A 25,965-nucleotide genomic window follows, 5' to 3' on the forward strand; every position below is an offset into this window, starting at 1 on the left:
GGGTCAGGTATTAACGTAGGCTGTCTCTCCATGAGTGTCTGCTGTTTTCTCATGAGTAGAGTCAGGCTATGAACTGTTGGAAGAACACCACAGAACTCCTGCTCACTGCATCAGGAGGCTCAAGGGGGAGGTCTGTCCCGTGCCTGATGATGTGAAGATGGATCGCTGGGTTAAGGAGGCACCTGCCAGCTTTCCCACCACAGCTACGACTTACGTCTGCAATGGCTGCGTGGTTTACAGGGATGCTCTGAAACTAGTCTGAGCACCTGCTCATGACTCTGACCCCATCATTCCTCCCATGCTTTACTTCTCTCTATGCATTTATTTAACATAAATAAATAACATGAAATATATGGAGATAGGTATATAGACTCATAGATTTTATTTTACTCGAGTGATGACCCATGACTATCACTATTTATTTGGATGCTAAAAGCCACCCTACATGCAGGCAGTGGGGTCTTCATCCAGGCTGGGGTCAGTCAGGGCCCTTGCACTGTGGACCACTCCTTCTCAGTTATGAAAGTTCTCAGACTCTCTCTCCTCCTTCCAGAACTCAAATAGATGTGTTCGACTCTCGTGCTTCCTGAATAAATCGCTTTATTTCTATGTACCAGTCCTACTTCTCTCTTCAGCTGTGGCTAACCTGCTGAAGACCTATCCACTAAGTGTTGGACTTCAATCCTATCTCTAGTCATGTTTCTGCAGAATCTACTTATGCTTTACTCATGCTCTCTTTTCTTTTTTTTTTTTTTTTTAAGAAGAAACTGGGGTCTCAGTATGTTACCCAGGCTGCTCTTGAACTCCTGGGCTCAAGCAATCCTCCTGCCTCGGCCTCCCAAAGTGTCAGGATTGCAGGTGTTAAGCCATGGTGCCCGGCCTCTTTTATTTCTTAAAATAAATTATTAAATATAACGATTTTATCTTCTAAGCCTTAAAACCCCAACAGCCGAGGCTGCTGCAGGGCCGACTCTGCAGCCTGTGGCTTCTGTGGGGCCTGTGGCTTCTGTGGGGCCTGTGGCTTCCGTGCTGCCTGTGGCTTCCGTGGGGCCTGTGGCTTCTGTGGGGCCTGTGGCTTCTGTGCTGCCTGTGGCTTCTGTGGGGCCTGTGGCTTCTGTGGGGCCTGTGGCATCTGTGCTGCCTGTGGCTTCTGTGGGGCCTGTGGCTTCTGTGCTGCCTGTGGCTTCTGTGGGGCCTGTGGCTTCTGTGCAGCCTGTGGCTTCTGTGGCTTCTGCTCCAGAAGCACTACTTCTTGTGTGTCCAGGGTTCTGTGGAAATTACTTGAAACCTGAGATAAAGGTGAATTCTTCCAAAAAGTACTTTTTGTTTGTTTCTGTCAGATTCCTGGGGGAACTGCCAGCTGGGAGCCACTGATAACGACACTCTCGGCTTGAGGCTTTCAGACCATCCAGGCCACCTATGAATCTTCAAGGGGGTGTCTCCTTCCCTGTGCCAGGGACAAGAGGTATGGGAGTATGTGGTGGATTCACCCTTGGAGGTGCCAGCTTTGGAGGGGACAGTCACCACCCAGCACGCACACCTCAAGGAAGCCCTGGGCTTTGTCTTCTGATCTCCAGCCCTGCAAGGCTGGGAAAACCAAGCTCAGGCCAAGGCTCTCAGGGAAAAAGCTGGGCTTGGCACTCCATCTGCCTCTCATTTCTGTCACCATTAGGTCCCCAGGCCTCAGCACTTCCTCTTTCTTAGCCCGTGTGAGGCAGCATCTGTAAGATGCTTTATGGAAATGTCTTCACTGGCATTTTCGGCTGTTCCACCACAGGTGAGCCTGGGCACCTGACCTATCAGTATTGTCAGAAAGAGAAGACCTTTCCCACTCATCCTAATCCTTACCAAAGAGGCAGCCTTTTTGGAGCAGCTCTCACTGGATCTGCTGGGTAAAGCTCCTTGTCCAGGAGGGGCAGCCTCCTCCACACGGCGGGAGGGCCTCCCAGCCTCCCTGCCACAGTGCACTGTGGCCACAGCGAATTCCTCTTCCTGAAGGTTCTTCCCGCACCTCCTTCACTCTCCCCAGCCCTGGAGACCCTGCCTCAGGATGCACTCGGCACAGCTGCACCCCCAAAGCAGTCACAGACGCCATGAGGCCTCTCTCCTGGGCCCTGAATGCAGCCTGTGCTCACCTGAACACATTTCACATTGATGCCGGGACACACAAACTTCCTCCAGATGAGGTTGGCTCTGCTGTCCCCACAGGTGATGGGGTACACAATCTCAGCCTCCAGGTTCTCCCCCTCTTCAGCCATCTTCACTTCTCACAGGCACATTGACAGGGAAGGGTAAAAGCAGAACATCAGTTACAACCTCTTCAAAGCATTTCCTGAAAATGCAGAAAATAGCTACCAACATGGAAACCAAAAATTAAAATCCAGGAAGGCCTGAGATAGAGCCAAGGTGGGCAGGGCATGCCCATCAGTGCCGTTAGAGTTTCAGGGTTAAACTCACTAAACAGATTTAAATATCGTTACATTAACAGAATTCCATTAAACTATGGTTCAACTGAAGAGCCACTTAGGAAAATAAAATCAAACTTTAATTGAAACAATTCTAGGGAAACCTAAGGTTTTAAAGGTTCTAGGGCCTTTAATCTCAGGCAAAAGAAAAATATTAAGAGTGTTATAAAGAATTTTTGTAATCCCAGCACTTTGGGAGGCCGAGGCAGGCGGATCACGAAGTCAAGAGATCGAGACCATCCTGGCCAACATGGTGAAACCCCGTCTCTACTAAAAATACAAAAATTAGCCAGGCATGATTGCGGGCACCTGTAGTCCCAGCTACTGGGGAGGCTGAGGCAGGAGGCTGAGGCAGGAGAATGGCGTGAACCCGGGAGGTGGAGGTTGCAGTGAGTCGAGATCGTGCCACCGCACTCTAGCCTGGGTGACAGAGCAAGACTCCCTCTCAAAAAAAGAAAAAAAAAGAATTTTTACTGGGCCAGGCGAGGTGGCTCACACCTGTAATCCCAGCACTTTGGGAGGCCCAGGTGGGTGGATCACCTGAGGTCAGGAGTTTGACACCAGCCTGGCCCAACATGGCAAAACCCAATCTCTACTAAAAATACAAAAATTAGCTGGGCATGGTGGCATGCGCTTGTAATCTCAGCTACTTGGGAGGCTGAGGCAGGAGAAGTGCTTGAACCTGCAGGGCAGAGGTTGCAGTGAGCTGAGATCATGCCATCACACTCTAGCCTGGGTGACAGAGTGAGACTCCATCTCAAAAAAAAAAAAAAACAGAATTTTTACCGGCCAGGGTCAGTGGCTCACACCTGTAATCCCAACACTTTGGGAGGCTGAGGCTGGAGGATCACATGAGGCCAGGAGTTCGAGACCAGCCTGGGCAACAGTGGGACCCTATTTCTTGGGAAAAAAAAAAAAAAAAAAGTTTTTTAATTAGCTGGGTGTGGTGGCACATGCCTGTAGTCCCAGCTACTCAGGAGGCTGAGGTAGGAGGATCATCTGAGCCTGGGAGGTTAAGGCTATGGTGAACGGTGATCGTGCCACTGCACTCTAGCCTGGGCAACAGAACAAGACCCTGTCTCAAAAAACAAAACCTTTTTTTACTACCATTCACTGATCGTTATAATAAACAGACACAGGCAAAACAAGAGTACTGAAACAGTGAGAAGAAAACAAAATCCAAAAGAGGAGAGAGCTGCAAACTTGGGGCCAGGTGACTTTGCTCTCCTATTAGTCATGGGCAGAGAAAGGGCTGTCATTACAGACACATGGCAGGTTCCACCTGGGGGACCTGGGGCCTGGCCTCTCACTCCTAAGGGCACACAGCTTGGGAATCAGCCCGAACAAAGACCTTGTATATCTCTGGCTGTTCCTCATTTTGAGTGCAGGACTGTCCTGTCCCTGCTGCGGCAAGAAGGCAGACTTCCCACCTAGGACGGCTTCCTACCTAACACGGCTTCCTTGAGCTGGGAGGAGGCTGTGAAGGCCGCGGCAGCTGCCGCCGCTGCATTTTCTGTCTCCATGTTATCTTCTGTCAGGTCGCCCCTGGTGAAGTGAAGGGAGGAGAGAATAGAATCAGGATCCCGGAGGGCACAACCTGCAGGGCACTATTTTCCTGACAGCGCTTTGCTGACCTGTTACACTCTTCTAACTGAATTCAGAAATGGCAGAGGGGCCAGGTGCGGTGGCTCAAGCCTGTAATCCCAGCACTTTGGGAGGCTGAGGTGGGAGGGTCACTTGAGGTCAGGAGTTCGAGACCAGCCTGGCCAACACGGTGAAACCCCATCTCTACTTAAAAAAATACAAAAATTAACTGGACATGGTGGTACATGCCTGTAGAAGTTGGAGTAGGAGAACCGCTTGAACCTGGGAGGCAGAGATTGCAGTGAGCCAAGATCACACCACTGCACTCCAGCCTGGGTGAGAGAGCGAGACTCTGTCTCAAAAAACAAAAAGGCCAGGTGCGGTGGCTCATGCCTATAATCCCAGCACTTTGGGAGGCCGAGGCAGGTGAATCACCTGAGGTCAGAAGTTTGAGATCAGCCTGGCCAACATAGTAAAACCTCGTCTTTACTAAAAATACAAAAATTAGCTGGGTGTGGTGGCTCGAGCCCGTAATCCCAGCTACTCAGGAGGCTGAGACCACAGAATCACTTGAACCCGAGAGGTGTGAGTGGGGATTGTGTCACCGCACTCCAGACTGGGCGACAGAGCAAGATGCCGTCAAAATTAAAAAAAAAAAAAAAAGAAATGGCAGAGGCTGCACAGGTCTGAGCACTGATGGGGACAAGCTGGTCTCGAGATCACACATTTTCTGTTTGGTTCATGGTGGCGAGCACCCAGAACGGCACCCAGCAGGTAAAGCCAGCAGGTGAGGCTGGGTGCAGTGGCTCACGCCTGTAATCCCAGTACTTTGGGAGGCTGAGGCGGGCAGATCACTTGAGGTCAGGAGTTCGAGACCAGCCTGGCCAACATGGTGAAACCTCATCTCTAACCAAAATAAAAAAATTAGCCAGGCGTGGTGGTATACACCTGTAATCCCAGCTACTTGGGAGGCCAAGACAGGAGAATCGCCTGAACCCCGGAAACAGAGGTTGCAGTGAGCCGAGATTGTACCACTGCATTCCAGCCTGGGTGACAGAGCAAGATTCTGTCTCAGGGGAAAAAAAAAAAAACCCAGCAGGTGAAACCAGCAGGATTCATGGAGGCAGCGAGTGCCCCAGCAAGGATTCTATGCTTCCATTTCTGTCTTTAATAAAGTGTTTTATTTCCACAATAATTACTTCATATGGCTATAGAAACTATCAGAAAATACAAAATTTTAGAAGAAAAGTCACTATGGCCCAACCTCATAAAAAACTAAATTGTAGACAAAAGGGTAAAAGATGAAACCATAAAAGTATTAGAAGGAAAAAAATGTTTTTTTTTACTTGTTTCAAAGTGACAAAGGGTTTTCTCGTACAATACAAAACCAAGAAATAAAAAAAGATAACTTTGCCTTAAAAAATAAAAATAAAAACTTTCAATGCCAGGAAAAAAAACACCACAAACAATTTTTTTTTTTTTTTTTGAGACGGAGTCTCGCTCTGTCGCTCAGGCTGGAGTGCAGTGGCCCAATCCCCGCCCACTGCAAGCTCTGCCTTCCGGGTTCACACCATTCTCCTGCCTCAGCCTCCCGAGTAGCTGGGACTACAGGCACCCGCCACCATGCCTGGCTAATTTTTTGTATTTTTGCTAGAGACAGGGTTTCACTGTGTTAACCAGGATGGTCTCAATCTCCTGACCTCGTGATCCGCCCGCCTCGGCCTACCAAAGTGCTGGGATTACAGGCATGAGCCACCACGCCCAGCCACCACAAACAATTTTTTAAGAAAAGAAAGAACTTGGTGGCAAAATGCTTAAAACATAAGGACAACAAACCACTTATTTCCTGATATGACATAAAGAGGTCCCACCATTGCACTCCAGACCAATCTCACAACACAACAGGGAAACGCAAAGGCCGCAAGCAGGGGCTCTGGAGAAACCCTGGAAAGACACTCATGAGAAATGCAAACAGAAACCAGTACATGAGGCCACTTTCCCCTAGAGAGCCCACAGGAAGGAACCAGCGTTACCATGCGTACGGGAGAGTCTTGGGGTGGTGGTGCCGGCCCAGGACGCAGGACTCTAATGGCGTCGTGGGTGAGAGCTATGAGGAGGGCACTCCGCCTGCAGCCTAGAAACATGCCCCTCTGACCCACCTCCATTTCTAGAAACATGCCCCTCTGACCCACCTCCATTTCCAGAAACATGCCCCTCTGACCCATCTCCATTTCCAGAAACATGCCCCTCTGACCCACCTCCATTTCCAGAAACATGCCCCTCTGACCCACCTCCATTTCTAGAAACATGTCCCTCTGACCCACACCTCCATTTCTAGAAACATGCCCCTCTGACCCACCTCCATTTCTAGAAACATGCCCCTCTGACCCACCTCCATTTCTAGAAACATGCCCCTCTGACCCACACCTCCATTTCTAGAAACATGTCCCTCTGACCCACCTCCATTTCTAGAAACATGTCCCTCTGACCCCACCTCCATTTCTAGAAACATGTCCCTCTGACCCACACCTCCATTTCTAGAAACATGTCCCTCTGACCCCACATCCATTTCTAGAAACATGTCCCTCTGACCCCACACATCCATTTCTAGAAACATGCCCCTCTGACCCACCTCCATTTCTAGAAACATGCCCCTCTGACCCACATCCATTTCTAGAAACATGTCCCTCTGACCCACACCTCCATATCTAGAAACATGCCCCTCTGACCCACACCTCCATTTCTAGAAACATGTCCCTCTGACCCACACCTCCATTTCTAGAAACATGCCCCTCTGACCCACCTCCATTTCCAGAAACATGTCCCTCTGACCCACACCTCCATTTCTAGAAACATGCCCCTCTGACCTCACCTCCATTTCTAGAAACATGCCCCTCTGACTCACCTCCATTTCTAGAAACATGTCCCTCTGACCCACCTCCATTTCTAGAAACATGTCCCTCTGACCCACACCTCCATATCTAGAAACATGCCCCTCTGACCCACACCTCCATTTCTAGAAACATGTCCCTCTGACCCCATCTCCATTTCTAGAAACATGCCCCTCTGACCTCACCTCCATTTCTAGAAACATGCCCCTCTGACCCACACCTCCATATCTAGAAACATGCCCCTCTGACCCACACCTCCATTTCTAGAAACATGTCCCTCTGACCCACCTCCATTTCTAGAAACATGCCCCTCTGACCCACACCTCCATTTCTAGAAACATGTCCCTCTGACCCACCTCCATTTCGAGAAACATGCCCCTCTGACCCACCTCCATTTCTAGAAACATGCCCCTCTGACCTCACCTCCATTTCTAGAAACATGCCCCTCTGACCCACCTCCATTTCTAGAAACATGCCCCCTGACCCACCTCCATTTCTAGAAACATGTCCCTCTGACCCACCTCCATTTCTAGAAACATGTCCCTCTGACCCCACACCTCCATTTCCAGAAACATGTCCCTCTGACCCACCTCCATTTCTAGAAACATGTCCCTCTGACCCCACACATCCATTTCTAGAAACATGCCCCTCTGACCCACCTCCATTTCTAGAAACATGTCCCTCTGACCCCACACATCCATTTCTAGAAACATGCCCCTCTGACCCACACCTCCATTTCTAGAAACATGCCCCTCTGACCCCACCTCCATTTCTAGAAACATGTCCCTCTGACCCACACCTCCATATCTAGAAACATGCCCCTCTGACCCCACCTCCATTTCTAGAAACATGCCCCTCTGACTCCACCTCCATTTCTAGAAATTAATCCTGCAGACATGGTGTTCCCACACTGGCATGAGGGTTGTCTGAAACAGGGAACAAGTCTCCAGTTTCTGGAACCTGTGCAGGCAGCTGCCTCTGGGGAGATGATGTGGACAAGCTGGGAGAGGTCTGGGTGGGGTTCCCAGCTGTGCACCTCACAACAGCCAACTGTATGATGTGTGCACTTCTAAACTTCCAGAAGTTTGCTTAAAAACACACGCACACCAGCCAGGCACGGTGGCTCACACCTGTAATCCCAGCACTTTGGGAGGCCGAGGCGGGCGGATCACAAGGTCAGGAGATCGACACCATCCTGGCTAACATGGTGAAACCCCGTCTCTACTAAAAATACAAAAAATTAGCCGGGCGTGGTGGTGGGCGCCTGTAGGCCCAGCTACTCGGGAGGCTGAGGCAAGAGAATGGCGTGAACCCGGGAGGTGGAGGTTACAGTGAGCCGAGATCGCGCCATTGCACTCCAGTCTGGGCGACAGAGTGAGAATCTGTCTCAAAAAAAGAAAACAAAACCAAAAAAACATGTAGCAAGAGGAAGTCTCAATTTCCAGATGGTAGAAGAACAGATTTAATTCCCCACAAAAAAGAAGAGGATCTTTAAGTCCTTCAAGACAGCCCTGCCTCAGCTGCCACGTGGGGTTCTCTTCTCAGAGGAGAAGGCGCATGCAGACTCTCCACTGCTCCATAAGCCACTGTCCCGCGAGGGCAGAGCCTTGGCGTCCTGGCAAAGCAACTGCAGACTGAAAAATGCCCTCTGGTCCTTCATGGCTCCCTCCATCAAGACGGGGGGCTATTTCCCACCCCCTCCACTTGACTTTGGGCCAAGCTTTGAAGAGCTTTGACCAAGAGGCTGTGACGAGGCCCTACAAGGACTCTGGCTCTCCTCCTGCTAAGCACACCCAGGCAGGTGTCCTGGCAGATGAGGACCACATGCAGAGCCTCGGCCAGCCCACCAATGCCCGGATATGCAAGTGAGCCCAGCCTGGACCCCCCGGCAAGGCCCAGCAGCACCAGCCCAGGCCCGAAAACCTTAAGAAATGACCAGTGTCTGCTGCTTTAAGCCACCAAGCTCTGCGGTGGTTTGTTAGGCTGCAAGCATGGCTAATTCAGAAACTGCCAGAAACAAGCACTGCTGTCCCCAGCCTGGGACACACAGCGCTGCCTCTGCGTGGGGAGAGGGCACAGGCTAAGGGCACAAATGCCATCCCAGACCCAGCTCTTGTGTGTGGAAGGGGCCACTGTGCCATGAGGCAGAGGAAACCTTGGCAGGACCTTACGCCACAGCAATTTAAAAGAGAAGAAACAGGCTGGGCGTGGTGGCTGATGCCTATAATCCCAGCACTTTGGGAGGCCAAGGTGGTGGATCACTTGAGGTCAGGAGTTCAAGACCAGCCTGGCCAATATGGTGAAACCCTGTCTCTACGAAAAATACAAAATTTAGGCAGGCGTGGTGGCGGGTGCCTGTAATCCCTGCTATTCAGGAGGCTGAGGCAAGAGATTTACTTGAACCCGGGAGGTGGAGGCTGCTGCAGTGAGCTGAGATCATGCCACTGCACTCCAGCCTGTGTGACAGAGTGAGACTTGGTCTCAAAAAAAAAAGGAAACACATCTGACTAGTGTGATCTCGCAAGGAACATTCCAGACACAGTGGAGCTAGAAGGTTCTTCTCCAAACAAGGAATCCCCAGGGAATCAAATTGTTTTGCATCGGCCAGACGTGGTGGCTCAAGCCTGTAACCCCAGTGCTTCGGGAGGCTGAGGTGGGAGGACTGCTTGAGTCCAGGAGTTCAAGACTAGCTTGGGCAACACAGCGAGAGCCCATTAGCCCGGCGTGGTGGCACATGCCTGCAGTCCCAGCACTGTACTAAAAATCTACACGGGGCCGGGCATGGTGGCACATGCCTGTAGAGTCCCAGCTACTCAGGAGGCTGAGGCAGGAGGATTCCTTGAACCCAGGAGGTCATGGCTGCCATGAGCCGTGACTGTGCCACTGCACTCCAGTCTGTGCAACAGAACGAGACTCTGTTTCGAAAAACAAAAAATCATTTCATGTCTCCAGTTTCTCCACTGGCAAAAGACTCTGTCAAGGTAAAAAATGGTTCTGACCCACAGAAATATAAGAAAGGAAAAAATATAAAAAATAGAAAATTTAAAAAAGAGATGGTCTCAGAATAAAGACCAACCTGGGCTATGGTTGTCACTCTTCCCTCACACCTTAGAAAGCTTTCTGGCCGCATCTGGCCAAAGGGCCACCCTGCCCCATCTTGGATCAGTGAGGCGCCTTCGAACAAGCCACCTGCCCTGGAGCCCGTCCTGTCTTGTCTGCCACCGCACGCTCAGTAGGGGAGGGGAAGTCGCGAGGTTTTAGTTCACCAGTCTCTGGATCAAGACATGCCATAACCAAGAAGCCCCAGCCACACCCAGACCCGATGTGGCCACAAGGGGTGAGCTGGGAAGGCCCAGGAAAAGGCGGGAGGCGGACGAATGGAAATGTCATTCTGTGGCCACAGAAATGATCTCAACGTTTTGTAACTTCCTACCAAGAGGCGGTCTTAGCTCCGCCCTCGACCCAGCGCTTGGTGATGTCGCTTGCGTCAATCAAGGCAACAGAAGCGAGCAGGAGGCCCACTTTCCTCTGCAACTGTGGGCTTGCCGGGCAAAGAAGTCCAGGCCTCCAGGTGGAGGATCACAGACCTGGCAAAGCAGAGGAGAGCCACCCAGCCGAGCCTACCTGTGCTTCAGACTGCCTCCCTCCAGAGACCCCTGTGGCCAAGGCCACCCAGACCAGCAGGTCCTTGCCAAGCTGTCAGCTGACGACAGGGGTTGGTGAGGCTGGCCCAGACCAGCAGAACCACGAACCAACCAACAGAATTTAAAAAAATAATAACTATGTCTTGTCTTAAGCCACTAAGTTTTGGGTGGTTTCTTTCTTTCTTTTTCTTTTTTTTTTTTTCGGAGACGCAGTCTCACTCTGTTGCCCAGGCTGGAGTGCAGTGGCGCAATCTTGGCTCACTGTAAGCTCTGCCCCGCCGGGTTCACGCCATTCCCCTGCCTCAGCCTCCCGAGTAGCTGGGACTACAGGTGCCTGCCATTGGGTGTTTTCTTAAACAGCAAAAGAAAACTGACACAATCATAAACAGAGCAAGCAAGAGAACTTGGCAATTATTTCCTCTCTACTTCTCACTGTTCTTCAAAGAGTTAACTCAAGCATAAGATGTGAGCAAATTCTTTTAACATCCTAGAAAAAAAGCTCCTACTCAGTGTTCATAAAGCAAAGCTAACCTACAGGAGCCACCTTCCACAGTGACCACAGGAAACCAAGACAGCAAGTGGGACACCAGCCTCCAGGGCACTGCGCCAGCCGTGCGCCTGTGTCTGCGACTGCCCTGGTCCGTCACTGCCACCAGCCGGCAAGACACCCACAGAGGAGAGCTCTAAGCCACAACTGTGTACGAAGACAACTGTGCAGGATTTTATTACTACAACACTTTTGTTTTCTTTTTTTTTTTTTTTTGAGACTGAGTCTCGCTCTGTCACCCAGGCTGGAGTGCAGTGGCACAATCTCGGCTCACTGTAACCTCCATCTCCCTGGTTCAAGCAATTCTCCTGCTGCAGCCTCCCAGCTGGATTACAGGCGCCCGCCACCACGCCTGGCTAATTTTTGTACTTTTAGTAGAGACGGGGTTTCACCATGTTGGCCAGACTGGTCTCAAATTCCTGACAAGCGATCCACCCACCCTGGCCTCCCAAAGTGCTGGGATTACAGGTGTGAGCCACTGCGCCTGGCCCATTTTTGTTTATCAATAAAAATTTACTTAATGTTGAACTCTCCACATTTCAAATGGGTAACTCCAGTGTCCTTGATGCTCCTGCGACATGTTCATGAGACTTCTCTTGGGTGTGAGAGTCTAACATGTGGGTGGTCTGGACAGGAGGGGGAGGGAAGAGTGCAGAGCAGGGCAGGGTAAAGGGACCCCCTAGGATGTGAAGGCCGCCCTGCATTTGTCAGACTGGGCAACACCCACTCCATCAGATGGACCCTGGTATGGGCGACAAGCCACCCAGGTGCCGAGGCAAGAGACCGAGGGCACGAGCTGTTCCAGTGTAATAAAATGCATAAAATAAGAATATACTACATATAGATCATAAATGATTATATATGAATATCATTCATCATTAGTTTGTAGCAATTACTCTTTATTCCTATATTATAATAATCCTTGCCTAAGCATAACCTAGGAAAAACTAGGCCATACAGAGATAGGAGCTGAGGGGACATAGTGAGAACTGACCAGAAGACAAGAGTGAGAGCCTTCTGTTATGCCTGGACAGGGCCACCAGAGGGCTCCTTGGTCTAGTGGTAACGCCAGCATCTGGGAAGACGCCCGTTGCCAAGTGGACCGTGGTCTAGCGGTAGCATCAGTGTCAAGGAAAAACACCCGCTACTTAGCAAACCAGGAAAGAGAGTCTCCCTTTCCCCGGGGGAGTTTAGAGAAGACTCTACTCCTCCACCTCTTGTGGAGGGCCTGACATCAGTCAGGCCTGCCCGCAGTTATCCGGAGGCCTAACCGTCTCCCTGTGATGCTGTGCTTCAGTGGTCACGCTGCTAGTCTGCCTTCATGTTCCATCCTGTGCACCTGGCTCTGCCTTCTAGATAGCAGCAGCAAATTAGTGAAAGTACTGAAAGTCTCTGATAAGCAGAAATAATGGCGTAAGCGGTCTCTCTCTCTCTCTCCTCTCTCTCTGCCTCAGCTGCCAGGAAGGGAAGGGCCCCCTATCCAGTGGACATGTGACCCACATGACCTTACCTATCACTGGACATGGCTCACACTCCTTACCCTGCCGCTTTGTCTTGTATCCAATAAATAGTGCAACCTGGCATTCGGGGCCACTACCGGTCTCCGCGTCTTGGTGGTAGTGGTCCCCCAGGCCCAGCTGTCTTTTTCTTTTATCTTTGTCTTGTGTCTTTATTTCTACACTCTCTCATCTCCGCATACAAGGAGAAAACCCACCAACCCTGTGGGGCTGGTCCCTACACCCTGGCTTTGTAGACTGGAGCCTAGGCACGACTCAGCTGCTGTAGTGAATTGTGATCCTCCAAACCCAGCAAGGCACCTGCAGGACATCTGGCCCAGTCTCCTCGTTGAGCCAGTTCACGAAAAAGAGACTTTTCTGAGTCACATGCTAATGGGCAATATGAGGACTAAATGGGATGGTCTCCAACTTGGACAAACCAACAGTAAAAGCCACTTTGCGGGGAAAGAAACTTTTCCTTTTTTCTTTTTTTTTGAGACAGGATCTCACCCTGTCACCCAGGCTGGAGTGCAGTGGCATGACCTTGGCTCACTGCAGCCTCAACCTCTCTCGGGCTCAAGCAATCCTCCCGCCTCAACCTCCCATGCAGCTGGGACCATAGGTGCATGCCACCACACCCAAATAATTTTTATATTTTTTGTAGAGACGAGGTTTCACTATGTTGCTCGGGCTGGTCTCAACTCCTGGGCTCAAGCAACCCTCCCACCTCAGCCTCCCAAAGTGCTCGGATTACAGGCAGGAGCCACCAGGCCTGGCCAACATAGGAAGAAATTTAAATTTGAATTGAATATTAGAAGAGATGAAAATTCATCAACATGGAAAGACAAAGATCATTAATTAAAGCCAAACCAGAATGGAAGCCGTGTGCACAGTGGGGTCTCGTGCTGGGAACGCGAGGGGCACGTGCAGGGCTCCACGGTGTGGCGACGCCCCATGCTCCCTTTGTGGGGGTTCATTCAGCGGAACATGAGCACCTGGGGTGCTTTTCAACATGTACGTGTGTTTAATAATAAAAAGGTTTAAGGAAAGAAAAATTTGTATGTTTCGATATAAACAGAACATCTGGAAAGATCTATTCTGACAGTAGGAATCTCTAGGTAGTAGTAATATGGCCTTTTTGAATTTTTGCTTATCAGTATTTTCTAATTTTCTTTTTCTTTCTAAATAATTCTAGCTATGAAATAATTTTCTACCATATATATTTTGTAATAAAAATGGTTATATTTAATTTTTTAAAGGCTGTACAAACTTCCTGATAAAATGGCAAATTAGACACACACATGTGGGCCGGGTACAGTGGCTCGCGCCTGTAATTCCAGCACTTTGGGAGGCTGAGGCAGGCAGATCACCTAAGGTCAGGAGTTTGAGACCAGCCTGGCCAACATGGTGAAACCCCGTCTCTACTAAAAATACAAAAATGAGCTGGATGTGGTGGCACACACCTATAGTGCCAGCTACTTGGGAAGCTGAGGCAGGAAAATTGCTTCAACCCGGGAGGCAGAGGTTGTAGTGAGCCGAGATCACGCCACTGCACTCCAGCCTAGGCAACAAGAGCGAGACTCCATCTCAAAAAAAAATAAAAATAACACACACGTGAATAGGCTCCTCATGGAAGTCATCACAACAATGCAGAGGGAAGAGCTTCCAAAGCGTAAACCCAGAAGCGAGGAGCAGGAGGGTGCGCGCAGACACAGAGAGCAGCAAGGCGCAGACTGAGAGGCAGAGGCTGGCCGTGGGGAGATGACTGATGCTCAGTTTATACCCCAAATCCCTAAATCTAGAGGCCTGGCACATCAACTACCTCTGCCAGCAGGAATGAGGGAAAGGAGGGCAACCAAAAGATGTCTCACCCTCACCCATGCAGCTACCGGCCATCCTCAGCCCCACCTGGCAGAAGACCCTGAGAGGTGGAGGCAGGCCCCTGCCTACAGGACCCTGAGAGCCAGGGGAAGGCATTATCCTGAACTGTGTCCCCCGTAAAATTCATATGTTGAAGGCCTCATCCCCAGTGTGACTGTATTTAAAGATGGGGTCTTCAGGAGATAATTTAAATGAGGTCATATAAGTTGGCCCTCATCCAGTAAGACTTTGACCTTCTAGTGGTTTTTTTTTTTTGGAGACTGGGTCTCACTCTACCACTCAGGTTGGAGTACAGTGGCACGATCACGGCTCACTGCTGTCTCCAACTCCTGGGCTCAGGTGATCCTCCTGCTTCAGCCTCCTGAGTAGCTGGGACTACAGGTGCTTACCACCACGCCCAGCTGGTGGTGCGTTGTGTTTTTTGTAGAGATGGGGTTTTGCCATGTCGCCCAGGCTGGTCCTGAACTGGGCTCAAGTGATCTGTCTCCCTTGGCCTCCCGCAGTGCTGGAATTACAGGCATGAGCCACCACGCCTGGCCAACCGTGACCTTCTAAGAAGTGAAAGAGAAAGATCTTTCTCTCTCCCTCCCTCTCCATCATGAGGACACAGCAAGAAGTCAGCCATCTGCAAGGTAGAAAGTGAGTCCTCCCAAAAGCGGAACCTGGCAGACCTTGATCTTGGACTTCAGCCTTCAGAACTGTAAGAAAATAACTCTTTGCTGTTCAGGCCACGCAGTCTACGGCAGCCCGAGCAGACTAAGACACACACCGTCTGGGGAGTCAGACCAGATCAGGAAGAAAGGCCTAGAGCTCAGGATACTGAAGGTCCCAATCCGGTGCTGGACCAGACCACCCCAGCAGCCGCAGCCACGGTGTCACGGCTCGGGTGAGGTGAGGTGACCTGGACACCACCCCGGCAGCCGCAGCCACGGTGTCACGGCTCAGGTGAGGTGAGGTGACCTGGACACCACCCCGGCAGCCGCAGCCACGGCGTCAGGGCTCAGGTGAGGTGACCTGGACACCACCCCGGCAGCCGCGGCCACGGCGTCAGGGCTCAGGTGAGGTGACCTGGACACCACCCCGGCAGCCGCGGCCACGGCGTCAGGGCTCAGGTGAGGTGACCTGGACACCACCCCGGCAGCCGCGGCCACGGTGTCAGGGCTCGGGTGAGGTGACTCGGACACCACCCCGGCAGCCGCGGCCACGGTGTCACGGCTCGGGTGAGGTGACCTGGACACCACCCCGGCAGCCGCGGCTATGGTGTCACGGCTCGGGTGAGGTGACCTGGACACCACCCCGGCAGCCGCAGCCACGGTGTCACGGCTCGGGTGAGGTGAGGTGACCTGGACACCACCCCGGCAGCCGCGGCCACGGTGTCAGGGCTCAGGTGAGGTGACCTGGACACCACCCCGGCAGCCGCAGCCACGGTGTCAGGGCTCAGGTGAGGTGACCTGGACACCACCCCGGCAGCCGCGGCCACGGTGTCACGGCTCGGGTGAGGTGACCTGGACACCACCCCGGCAGCCGCGGCCACGGTGTCAGGGCTCGGGTGAGGTGACCTGGACACCACCCCGGCAGCCGCGGCCACGGTGTCAGGGCTCGGGTGAGGTGACCTGGACACCACCCCGGCAGCCGCGGCCACGGTGTCACGGCTCGGGTGAGGTGACCTGGACACCACCCCGGCAGCCGCGGCCACGGTGTCAGGGCTCGGGTGAGGTGACTCGGACACCACCCCGGCAGCCGCGGCCACGGTGTCACGGCTCGGGTGAGGTGACCTGGACACCACCCCGGCAGCCGCGGCCACGGTGTCACGGCTCGGGTGAGGTGAGGTGACCTGGACACCACCCCGGCAGCCGCGGCCACGGTGTCATGGCTCGGGTGAGGTGACCTGGACACCACCCCGGCAGCCGCGGCCACGGTGTCATGGCTCGGGTGAGGTGACCTGGACACCACCCCGGCAGCCGTGGCCACGGTGTCACGGCTCGGGTGAGGTAAGGTGACCTGGACACCACCCCGGCAGCAGTGGCCATGGTGTCACGGCTCGGGTGAGGTGAGGTGACCTGGACACCACCCTGGCAGCCGCGGCCACGGTGTCACGGCTCGGGTGAGGTGACCTGGACACCACCCCGGCAGCCGCGGCCACGGTGTCACGGCTCGGGTGAGGTGAGGTGACCTGGACACCACCCCGGCAGCCGCGGCCACGGTGTCAGGGCTCGGGTGAGGAGAGTTGGATATGGGACTGGGCCTACCCCGAGGCTGCTTCCACCCAGACGCCTGGGTGGGTGACACGAAAGCTGGGCTCAGCTGGGATCAGAGCAGCCTCTCCCGAGGTCAGAAATGACCCTGGGCTCCTCGCAGTAGCCCTGGGGCGCCATGAGAAAGCCGCGTGGACTTCTCTGACCAAGGGTCACTGCTGCCACACTACTCACTGCAGGCCACGTCAGGGCTCAGCTGAGGAGACGTGGACGCCACCCCGGCAGCCGCGGCCACGGTGCCCCAAGGGAGGGACTTGGGCACTGCCTCTCTGGGCAAGAGTGGGGAGGTGTGGGGTTGGAGATGTCTGGGAACATCATGGACACATGCCCAGAAAACACGGAAGCTGTGCGCCAAGGTGCTGACAAAGGAAAAAGGAGAATGGAGGTGTGAACATCCAGCTAGCAGGTCCCACTCAGATACTCCTGCATTTCCAGACATGGCCACCAGCTCTGTGGATAAGACAGGAGAGGACAGGGTACCTCACACCAGGAACCCACACAGGTCCATGTCTTGCTCTGTGATCGCACAACAGCCTCCACCACCCTGACATGCAGGAGGGAGGTCAAAGCCTCGGGTCCAACAACAGGCTCCACAGCAAGGGAAGAAAGGCAGGAAGGAACTCAGGGCCAGGTCCTCCCAGGCAGCAGCTGCCTGCACGCTGTCCACCAAGGGAGGTCTGACCTGCACCGCACAGGGGTTGGCAGTCTAGAGTCGTCCTCTGTCAAACGGTGAGAAAGTCAAAAGCTCATGCTCAGTGATATGCTAGGTCAGCATGAAGATGCCACACATGAGACACAGCAAGGATGAGACCAACGGGAAGACTGCCCCAGCCCAGAGCCCCAGAGCCCTCTGGGGAGGAAGAATAAGGATGGCAGCCTGGGACTGCCCGGGGCTGACTCTGCCTTTATTTCACCCCAGCAGAGGCAGGAGTGACACCGGCTCACAGCAGGAGCAGCTCTGCCACCTCCTAGCAGTTCCACCTACGGGCAGCAAAACAAAGCTGGCAGTTTGGGCAAATGTTAGCGTTTTTGCCAACTAACATTTGAATCGGACATCTGGTACAGAGATGAGGAAGAAAACACTCACAGTTTCATGAAGACTGTCAAGAAAATCACTGACTCTCCACTTCATTTATGAAAGGCCAGCTCTCTGACATCCCTACCACTCCCTCTCACATGAGAAATCACGGCCTTTCAGGACGTGGAGCCACGTGGCCGTGCAGGTATGGGAGGCCTCCCCGCAGCTGCAGCTGGGTCTTCTGGTCCCCGTGCCATTTCTGCTTTTCTTCGCTCTCTACTTACACACACATTTGAGTCCAGTCTCAGAAGAACTGGAACTGGAAAAATCCTGACACTTGTCCCTTACTACGTTAATGCCAGCTGTGCCAAGGACAGCCCAACCCAAGCCCCCATCAGCCCCAATGGCACCGAGGCCTGAGCTTACCCGTGAGGGGCCAAGTTGGTCGTCACCAACACGGTCTTCACCCCCTCCACACCACTGCCGTCCACTGCAGTGTCCGGAGTTGTCACAACCACCACCTCCTCCATGTGCACACTCACGTCGGGAGTCGCCATGGCTCAGCGGAAGGGGACGCCCAGGCCAGCAGCGTCAGTCCTCCAGGGTCCCAAGTCCTGGAGGAAGCAAGGCAGGGCACAGGGATGGAGTCATCTCCACATCCACACAACATAGCACTCACAAAGGCATCTCTAATCAGCTCCAAAGACCCACCCTTGAGTCCCAGACTGCTACCTCCTGACAAAAACGAGCGGCAACAGAAGGGCTACTCCAGGCTCTGGTTCCGAGGGTGGTGTAAGCGCACTCCACCCGTTTTTCCCACTGGATAAGCCGAAACCCTTGGGTAGAAAGCACAGAGCCACTCCCTCCACGTGGGGCTCAGAGCAGGAGGACAGGAGGGGCCTGGAATTCCAAGCAACTTCCCTGGACGCAGGCTCCCGGCTTGCCAGTTCTTCCGTCTCTCCTGGCCTGAACTCAAAGCCAGCCCCAATCCCTGAACTGAGTTTCAGGTGCAGAAAGCACTCCAAGAAGTCCTCGCTGGTCTGTGGAACGGGAAGGGAAAGCCATTCAAGACAGAAAGAGAGGAGGGAAACGCCCTGGGTTTTTTTGGGTTTTTGGGTTTTTTTTGAGACGGAGTCTCGCTCTGTCGCCCAGGCTGGAATGCAATGGCACGATCTCGGCTCACTGCAAGCTCCACCTCCTGGGTTCAAGTGATTCTCCTGCCTCAGCCTCTCCAATTGCTGGGATTACAGGTTTCACCATGTTGCCCAGGCTGGTCTCAAACTCCTGACCTCAGGTGATCCACTCACCTTGGCCTCCCAAAGTGCTGGGATTACAGGTGTGAGGCACCGTGCCTGGCCTGGCCTGCCCCAGGTTTAAAAATTATTATTATTTTGTCTTTCCTGGCTTTGCCTTCAGCAAGTCCAACCCCTGCTAAAACCCGGTGATAATGGCTGTCCTGGCCCAAAAAGCTTGGAGACAGGGCAATCTTCCTCCTGACTAAAGGAATGGTGGCCCAAGAGTGTGGGGGCTCCCTGTTGCCCTCTCACTCTCCATCCCCTACCTAGCACAGGGAACACAAAAGCCCCTGGTTTCCAGCCAGAGGGCAACGAGCCTGGAGTCAGAGTGTGGGGGAGGCGACAAGAGGAGAGGGGAGAAGAGAGGATGGCACACAGCTGTGTGTGAGCGCCTGGGTCATCCCAAGACAGTCTCTACGTGGTCCTAACCCTAAAGGGCAAAGGGAAGAAAACTGACCTACAGGATAGGCCACTGCCCAGGTCTCAGATGGGCCCCAATGGCGCATATGGGACAGATCCACAGTGCACTGGAAAGTCTCTAAAATAAACTGGCCTACGAACACAGACACAGGAACGGGGTGCAAAATTTGCAGCCTGAACCTAACCAGGTCGATTTCTCGCTATGAAAAAAAAAAGTCTACATTCTCTGTGAAACTTAAAACAAGACCTAGAGTCCATAGCATAGTAGTCAAAGCATCCAGAACACGATCAAACTTCCTGGCAAAGGGTAGTCTGGTTGATTCTCAAAGGAACAAATACACAAGAGAAGCTGGCTCTTGAACGCAGAATCCAGAGACTTTCAGGTGCTATCGGACCAGCTCCAAGAGGAAAGCAAACATTCTCAACCAAGTGGAAAGAAAATCTTGGTATAGAAAGAGGAGTTATAAGCAAACAGAAATGTGAAAATTAAAAACGACAACCAAAAGAAAATACACAAAGCTGGGATAGTCTCAGCTACTCGGAAGGCGGGGCTGGAGGATCGTTTGAGCCTAGGAGATTGAGGCTGCAATGAGCTGTGATCACACCACCGCACTCCAGTCTGGGCAACAGAGTGAGAACTCTCTCAAAAAACGAAAAAGAAAGAAAGTAGAACAGAAGTGACCAGGGGCTGGGGGAGGGAGTACAGGGAGTTGTTCTTTAATGAGTACAGAATTTCTGTTTGGGATGATGAAAAGCTCTGGAAATGGACGGCGGTGATGGCTGCACAATCACTGTGGCTGTTCTGAATGGTGCTGAACCACACATTTAAAAACAGTTAAAATGGGCTGGGCGTGGTGGCTCACGCCTGTAATCCCAGCACTTTGGGAGGCTGAAGTGGGGGCGGATCGCCTGAGGTCAGGAGTTCGAGACCATCCTGGCCAACACAGTGAAATCCCGTCTTGACTAAAAATACTAAAAATTAGCCAGGCATGGTGGCAGGCACCTGTAGTCCCAGCTACTTGGGAGGCTGGGGCAGGAGACCTGCTTGAACCCAGGAGGCAGAGGTTGCAGTGAGCCGAGATCGTGCCACTGCACTCCAGCCTGGGCAACAAGAGCGAAACTCCGTCTCAAAAAAAAAAAAAAAAAAGTTTAAAATGGTTAAATTTTATGTTATGTATATTTTACCGTAATAAAAACACTGTAATGCTACTATAATAGAATGACTCATTAGGATTAGATATAGACTAGAAAGTACAGAATATAAAAACTTTTTAAACAAAGAAAAATTTTCATGGCCAGGCATGGTGTCACACCTGTAATCCCAGGACTTTGGGAGGCCAAGGCAAGAGGAATGCTTGAGCTCAGGGGTTTGAGACCAGCCTGGGCAACACAGCAACACCCCATCTCTGCTAAATAAATAATAAAAAATAGCCAGGCATGGTGGTGTGCACGCCTGTAGTTGCAGCTACTCTGGAGGCTGAGGCAGGAGGATCACTTAAGCCCAGGAGGTCAAGGCTGCAGTGAGCCATGGTTGTGCCACTGCGCTCCAGCCTGGGCAACAGATCAAGACCTTGTCACAAAAAAAAGAACGAACGAAAAGAAAAAAGAAAGAAAATAAAATCTTCCAGAACTTTTAAAATCATCATTGTTAATATAAAAATAACATCACCTGCCCCTAGGACTGTAACAAACAAGTGTGTCTAAGGACAGGAGTGGGTCCACCCCAACCTGGCACGCAGTGGTCCCCTGCGGAGAGTCTGGCCCTGCACTCACTAAGGGGAGGCACTCATAGCCCAGCCAGGCCTCTGCAATTATGCCTTCAATGCCAGAACTAACTCACCCAAACTGAACAATCGATCACAAAATGTGCCTTCAGGTCTCAAGGTTCTTGCTAAATCTTACTCAACCGACATTTTCTAGCATGGGAACATTTTTCTGAATGTCTTAGGGAGAGGAAGTCCACAAAAGAACAAAAGGTCCTCAGGCCACCCTAGCTTCTTTTCCTCCATTCCACAGGCTGCCTTTTGTCTGGGTGTGCACTGGACCAGGGGGCTCTACTTCTTCCTGCCTGGGCATGGCTCTCCACACAACTCCAAGGTAAAGGGCCACAGGCAAGACAAAGGGGAGAAAAGAAAGCTACGATTTCCTGGGCCACCAATCGCAAATGGCAGCCAGTCTCTGAAGTAACCCTTGACCAGAGATCCAAGGAACCAAGAAATGTAGGTGATCTGAACAGAGGGGATGGTGGTTAAACACCATGAAGGAAAGACCCATTCTCAAAGAAAAGGAAGCAAAAAGAAACCGTGGGGAGCTGGGTACCACCCGCAGCAAAGACCCCGCACGCGTTACTGATGCCAGCCTGGCCTGGGAGAGCAGGGAGTGTGGCGGACGGTGAGTGGCGGGGAGGGCCGTGGTAGGTTTAGGGTAAGAAGGGGCAGCGCCCAGAGCCCAGAGAACACCAGTGAGGGCTCCACAGGAACACTACTCAAAGTATTCACAGAACACATCTAAACACAAGCACTAAGGACCAAGTGCGAGGGACAAGAAACTATTCCCCGTTTCCTGTTTCAGGAGGGTATCGAAAATGAGTGATGGAAGGAAAATGCATTGTTTAAATGAGGAAAAAAAATTTTTTACAAATTAAGAACATCCTGGAACATGATGAGCCGTTTACTGTCACTCAATTTAAATGGCGGCCATCTAGGACAGAGCGCCTAAGGGGAAAGGGGGCTCACAGGCAAACCCTCCAGCTACTGGTGGGCAATTTCCCATTAGGGCATCAGGGTCTCTGAAGACTGTCTTCAGACGCTTTTCAGCCAGGAAAGTTACAATGATGAATTCGTTTACACTGGCGGACTTACTTCGTATTTCTCAAATATAATGTTTTCACTAGCATAACTTTGTTGTTGTAGACTTAGGCTTCAAAATAAAGAACTTTAAACAAACATGAATAAAAAGCCACTTTAGGCCAGGCGCGGTGGCTCACACTTGTAATCCCAGCACTTTGGGAGGCCGCGGCGGGTGGATCATGAGGTCAGGAGTTCAAGACCAGCCTGATCAATACGGTGAAACCCCATCTCTACTAAAAATACAAAAATTAGCCGGGCGCGGTGGCAGGTGCCTGTAATCTCAGCTACTTGGGAGGCTGAGGCAGGAGAATCGCTTGAACCTGGGCAGCAGAGGTTGCAGTGAGCCAAGATCATGCCACTGCACTCAAGCCTGGGTGACAGAGTGAGACTCTCTCTTAAAAAAAAAAAAGCCACTTTAAAATTTTACTCAGGCCAGGTGTGGTGGCTCACACCCATAATCCTAGCACTTTGGGAGGCCGAGGCGAGCAGATCACCTGAGGTCAGGAGTTAGACCAGCCTGGCCAACATGGTAAAACCTTGTCTCTACTGAAAACACAAAAATTAGCTGGGCGTGGTGGTGTGCCCATGTAATCCCAGCTACTCAGGAGGCTGAAGTGAGAGAACTGCTTGAACCCGGGAGGCAGAGGCTGCAGTGAGCCAAGACTGCACCACTATACTTCAGCCTGGGCGACAGAGCAAGACCCTGTCTCAGAAAAAAAAAAAAATTCAAAAATTTGGCCAGGCGTGGTGGCTCACGCCTGTAATCCCATCACTTTGGAAGGCCGAGGCGGGCGGATCACCTGAGGTCAGGAATTCAAGACCAGCCTGGCCACCATGATGAAACCCTGTCTCTACTAAAAATACAAAAAAAAAAAAAAAAAATTGGCCGGGCATGGTGGCGGGTGCCTGTAATCCCACCTACTTGGGAGGCTGACGCAGGAGAATCTCTTGAACTCCGGAGGCAGAGGTTGCAGCGAGCCAAGATTGTGCCACTGCACTCCAGCCTAGACAACAGAGCGAGACTCTGTCTCAAAAAAAAAAAAATTAAAATTAAAAAATAAAAATTTCATTTAAAATACTACTGATCTCCCGTGCTGACTTCTCGGGGTTTAACTCTCACTGAGGAGAGGCTGCTTTCGTAAGGGTAAGCTCAGCAGGGGCAACTAAAGTCATTTAAGCAGAGAGCTGCAAAGAGGCAACAGCCTCACTGCAGGCAGGGGTCCTCGTCACAGCTTCAGGGCTTTGCAGAGGATTACGCAATGTCCACGCACAAAACTGAATTCCAGCCTCTCCAATGGCAACTGCATACATACACACATTCTTTTTTTGAGACGGAGTCTCGCTCTGTAGCCCAGGTTGGACTGCAGTGGCGCGATCTCGGCTCAATGCAAGCTCTGCCTCCCGGGTTCAAGTGATTCTCTTGCCTCAGCCTCCTGAGTAGCTGGGATTACAGGCGCTCACCACCACGCCCGGCTAATTTTTGTATTTTTAGTAGAGACGGGGTTTCACCATGTTGGCCAGGACAGTCTCGATCTCCTGACCTCGTGATCCGCCCGCCTCTGCCTCCCAAAGTGCTGGGATTACAGGCGTGAGCCACTGAGCCTGGCCTCCAATGGCAACTATATTAAAGGTTCAAAGCAATATGCACAAAAGTTACCTCACAGAAAATAGTGCAAGTCCTTGATACAATGCTCTTTAGACACAGAAGAAGCACTACAGAGCACCTCGCCCTATTGCCTTCCCAAGGGCGAGCACCCCCTCCTCTCTCCACAGCTCCGTCTTTGTTTTTTTGAGATGGAGTCTCGCTCTGTCACCCAGGCTGGAGTGCAATGGCAAAATCTTGGCTCACTGCAACCTCCGCCTCCCGGGTTGAAGTGATTCTCCTGCCTCAGCCTCCCGAGTAGCTGGGACTACAGGCACCCAACACGCCTGGCTAATTTTTGCATTTTTGGTAGAGACGGGGTTTCATCATGTTGGCCAGGCTGGTCTCGAACTCCTGACCTCCAGTGATCCTCCCACCTTGACCTCCCATAGTGCTGGGATTATAGGTGTGAGCCACTACACCTGGCCTCTCCACAGCCCCTTCTGTGTTGAAGCCAAGACCCACCCAGCTTTGATCCCAAGGCTTGGGTTCCCCACTAGTGTGAAGTGAGTTTCCAAATTATTAGGTAAATCAGATATGAGAAAATATTTTATTTTACTTTTATTTTTTTGAGACGCAATCTTGCTCCGTCACCCAGGCTGGAGTGCAATGGCACCATCTTCACTCACTGCAACCTCTGCCTTCTGGGTTCAAGCAATTCTCCTGCCTCAGCCTCCCAAGTAGCTGGGATTACAAGTGCACACCACCACGCCCGGCTAACTCTTGTATTTTTAGTAGAGACAGGGTTTCACCGTGTTAGCCAGGCTGCTCTCAAACTCCTGACCTCATGATCCGCCCATGTCGGGCTCCCAAGGTGGTGGGATTACAGGTGTGAACCATCACACCTGGCCCAAGAAAATATTTTTAAACTAGTATTCTTGACCGGCACGGTCAACACTGATGTAATTGAAACGGTTGTATTTGAAGTGTTAGCAAAGAAAGAGAATTCTGGTTCAACAGAAAAGTCAGTCACGACTTTTCAGTCACGCATGAATTACACAGTAACCAAATACATAACATGCCATGACTGACGACGGGCCCACAACAAATCAGCTCCGACCAACAGGGTCCACACCACCATGGGTCTACACAGACCCAGGTCCCGCCTGTGAGTCTACAGTGACGCGGGCCCCTGTGGGGTGGTCCCTGCGGGTCAGGTCCCTGAGAGTGGGTCCCAGTGGGGTGATCCCTGTGGGTCTCGTCCCTGTGGGGTGGTCCCTCAGGGTGGGCCCCAGTGGGGTGGTCCCTGCGGGTCGCGTCCCTGCGAGTTGGGTGCCTGCCGGGTGGCCCCTGCGGGTCGGGTGCCTGCGGGGTGGTCCCTATGGGTCGCGTCCCTGCGGGTCGGGTGCCTGCGGGGTGGCCCCTGGGAATCGCGTCCCTGCGGGTCGGGTGCCTGCGGGGTGGCCCCTGGGAATCGCGTCCCTGCGGGTCGGGTGCCTGCGGGGTGGTCCCTATGGGTCGCGTCCCTGCGGGTCGGGTGCCTGCGGGGTGGCCCCTGGGGATCGCGTCCCTGCGGGTCGGGTGCCTGCGGGGTGGTCCTTGTGGGTCGCGTCCCTGTGGGGTGGTCCCTGTGGGTCACGTCCCTGTGGGGTGGCCCCTGCGGGTCACGTCCCTGTGGGGTGGCCCCTGCGGGTCGGGTGCCTGCGGGGTGGTCCCTGTGGGTCGCGTCCCTGCGGGTCGGGTGCCTGCGGGGTGGTCCCTGCGGGTCGCACCCCTGCGGCGTGGTCCCCCCGGGATGGGTCCACCGAGGAGGCCGCTGGAGGCCGAGCCCGCGCCCGCCCGCGGCGCCAAGATGGAGGCAGGAAGCGCCGCCGCCCGCGCCCGCCACCGCCCGCGCCGCCCGCCTGACGCCGCCGTTGCGCCTGACGCCGCCGCCCGCGCGGCCGCCCCTCCCCCGGCCCTCCCCTCCCCCCGCCGTAACGTCCTGACGCTCCGCAGGGACCCCTGACTGGACGGCGGCGCGTGAGCGGAGCGAGAG

General features: G+C 52.8%; 1 protein-coding gene across 11 annotated transcripts in view; it reads right to left on the bottom strand.

Moving 5' to 3' along the window:
* Positions 1 to 25,965, bottom strand: part of GMEB2 (glucocorticoid modulatory element binding protein 2) — a 40,019-nt gene that overhangs the window by 13,842 nt on the left and 212 nt on the right. For 2 of the 11 annotated variants that reach the window (XM_063802749.1, XM_063802747.1), the window contains exons 2-5: positions 18,514 to 18,821; positions 18,208 to 18,395; positions 3,913 to 4,010; positions 2,136 to 2,263 (exon numbers count right to left, since the gene is read on the bottom strand). In XM_063802749.1, the coding sequence (XP_063658819.1) occupies positions 2,136 to 2,263; positions 3,913 to 4,010; positions 18,208 to 18,338 (357 nt within the window). In that variant the 5' untranslated portion in view covers positions 18,339 to 18,395; positions 18,514 to 18,821. Of the gene's footprint in view, positions 1 to 2,135; positions 2,333 to 3,912; positions 4,011 to 18,207; positions 18,396 to 18,513; positions 18,822 to 24,546; positions 25,774 to 25,965 lie in introns of those variants that run through there. The other 9 variants (XM_054674789.2, XM_063802748.1, XM_016938342.4 and 6 more) reach the window with 5 other exon arrangements.

This window comes from Pan troglodytes, chromosome 21, assembly GCF_028858775.2.
Source record: "Pan troglodytes isolate AG18354 chromosome 21, NHGRI_mPanTro3-v2.0_pri, whole genome shotgun sequence".
Taxonomy (NCBI): Eukaryota; Metazoa; Chordata; class Mammalia; order Primates; family Hominidae; genus Pan; species Pan troglodytes.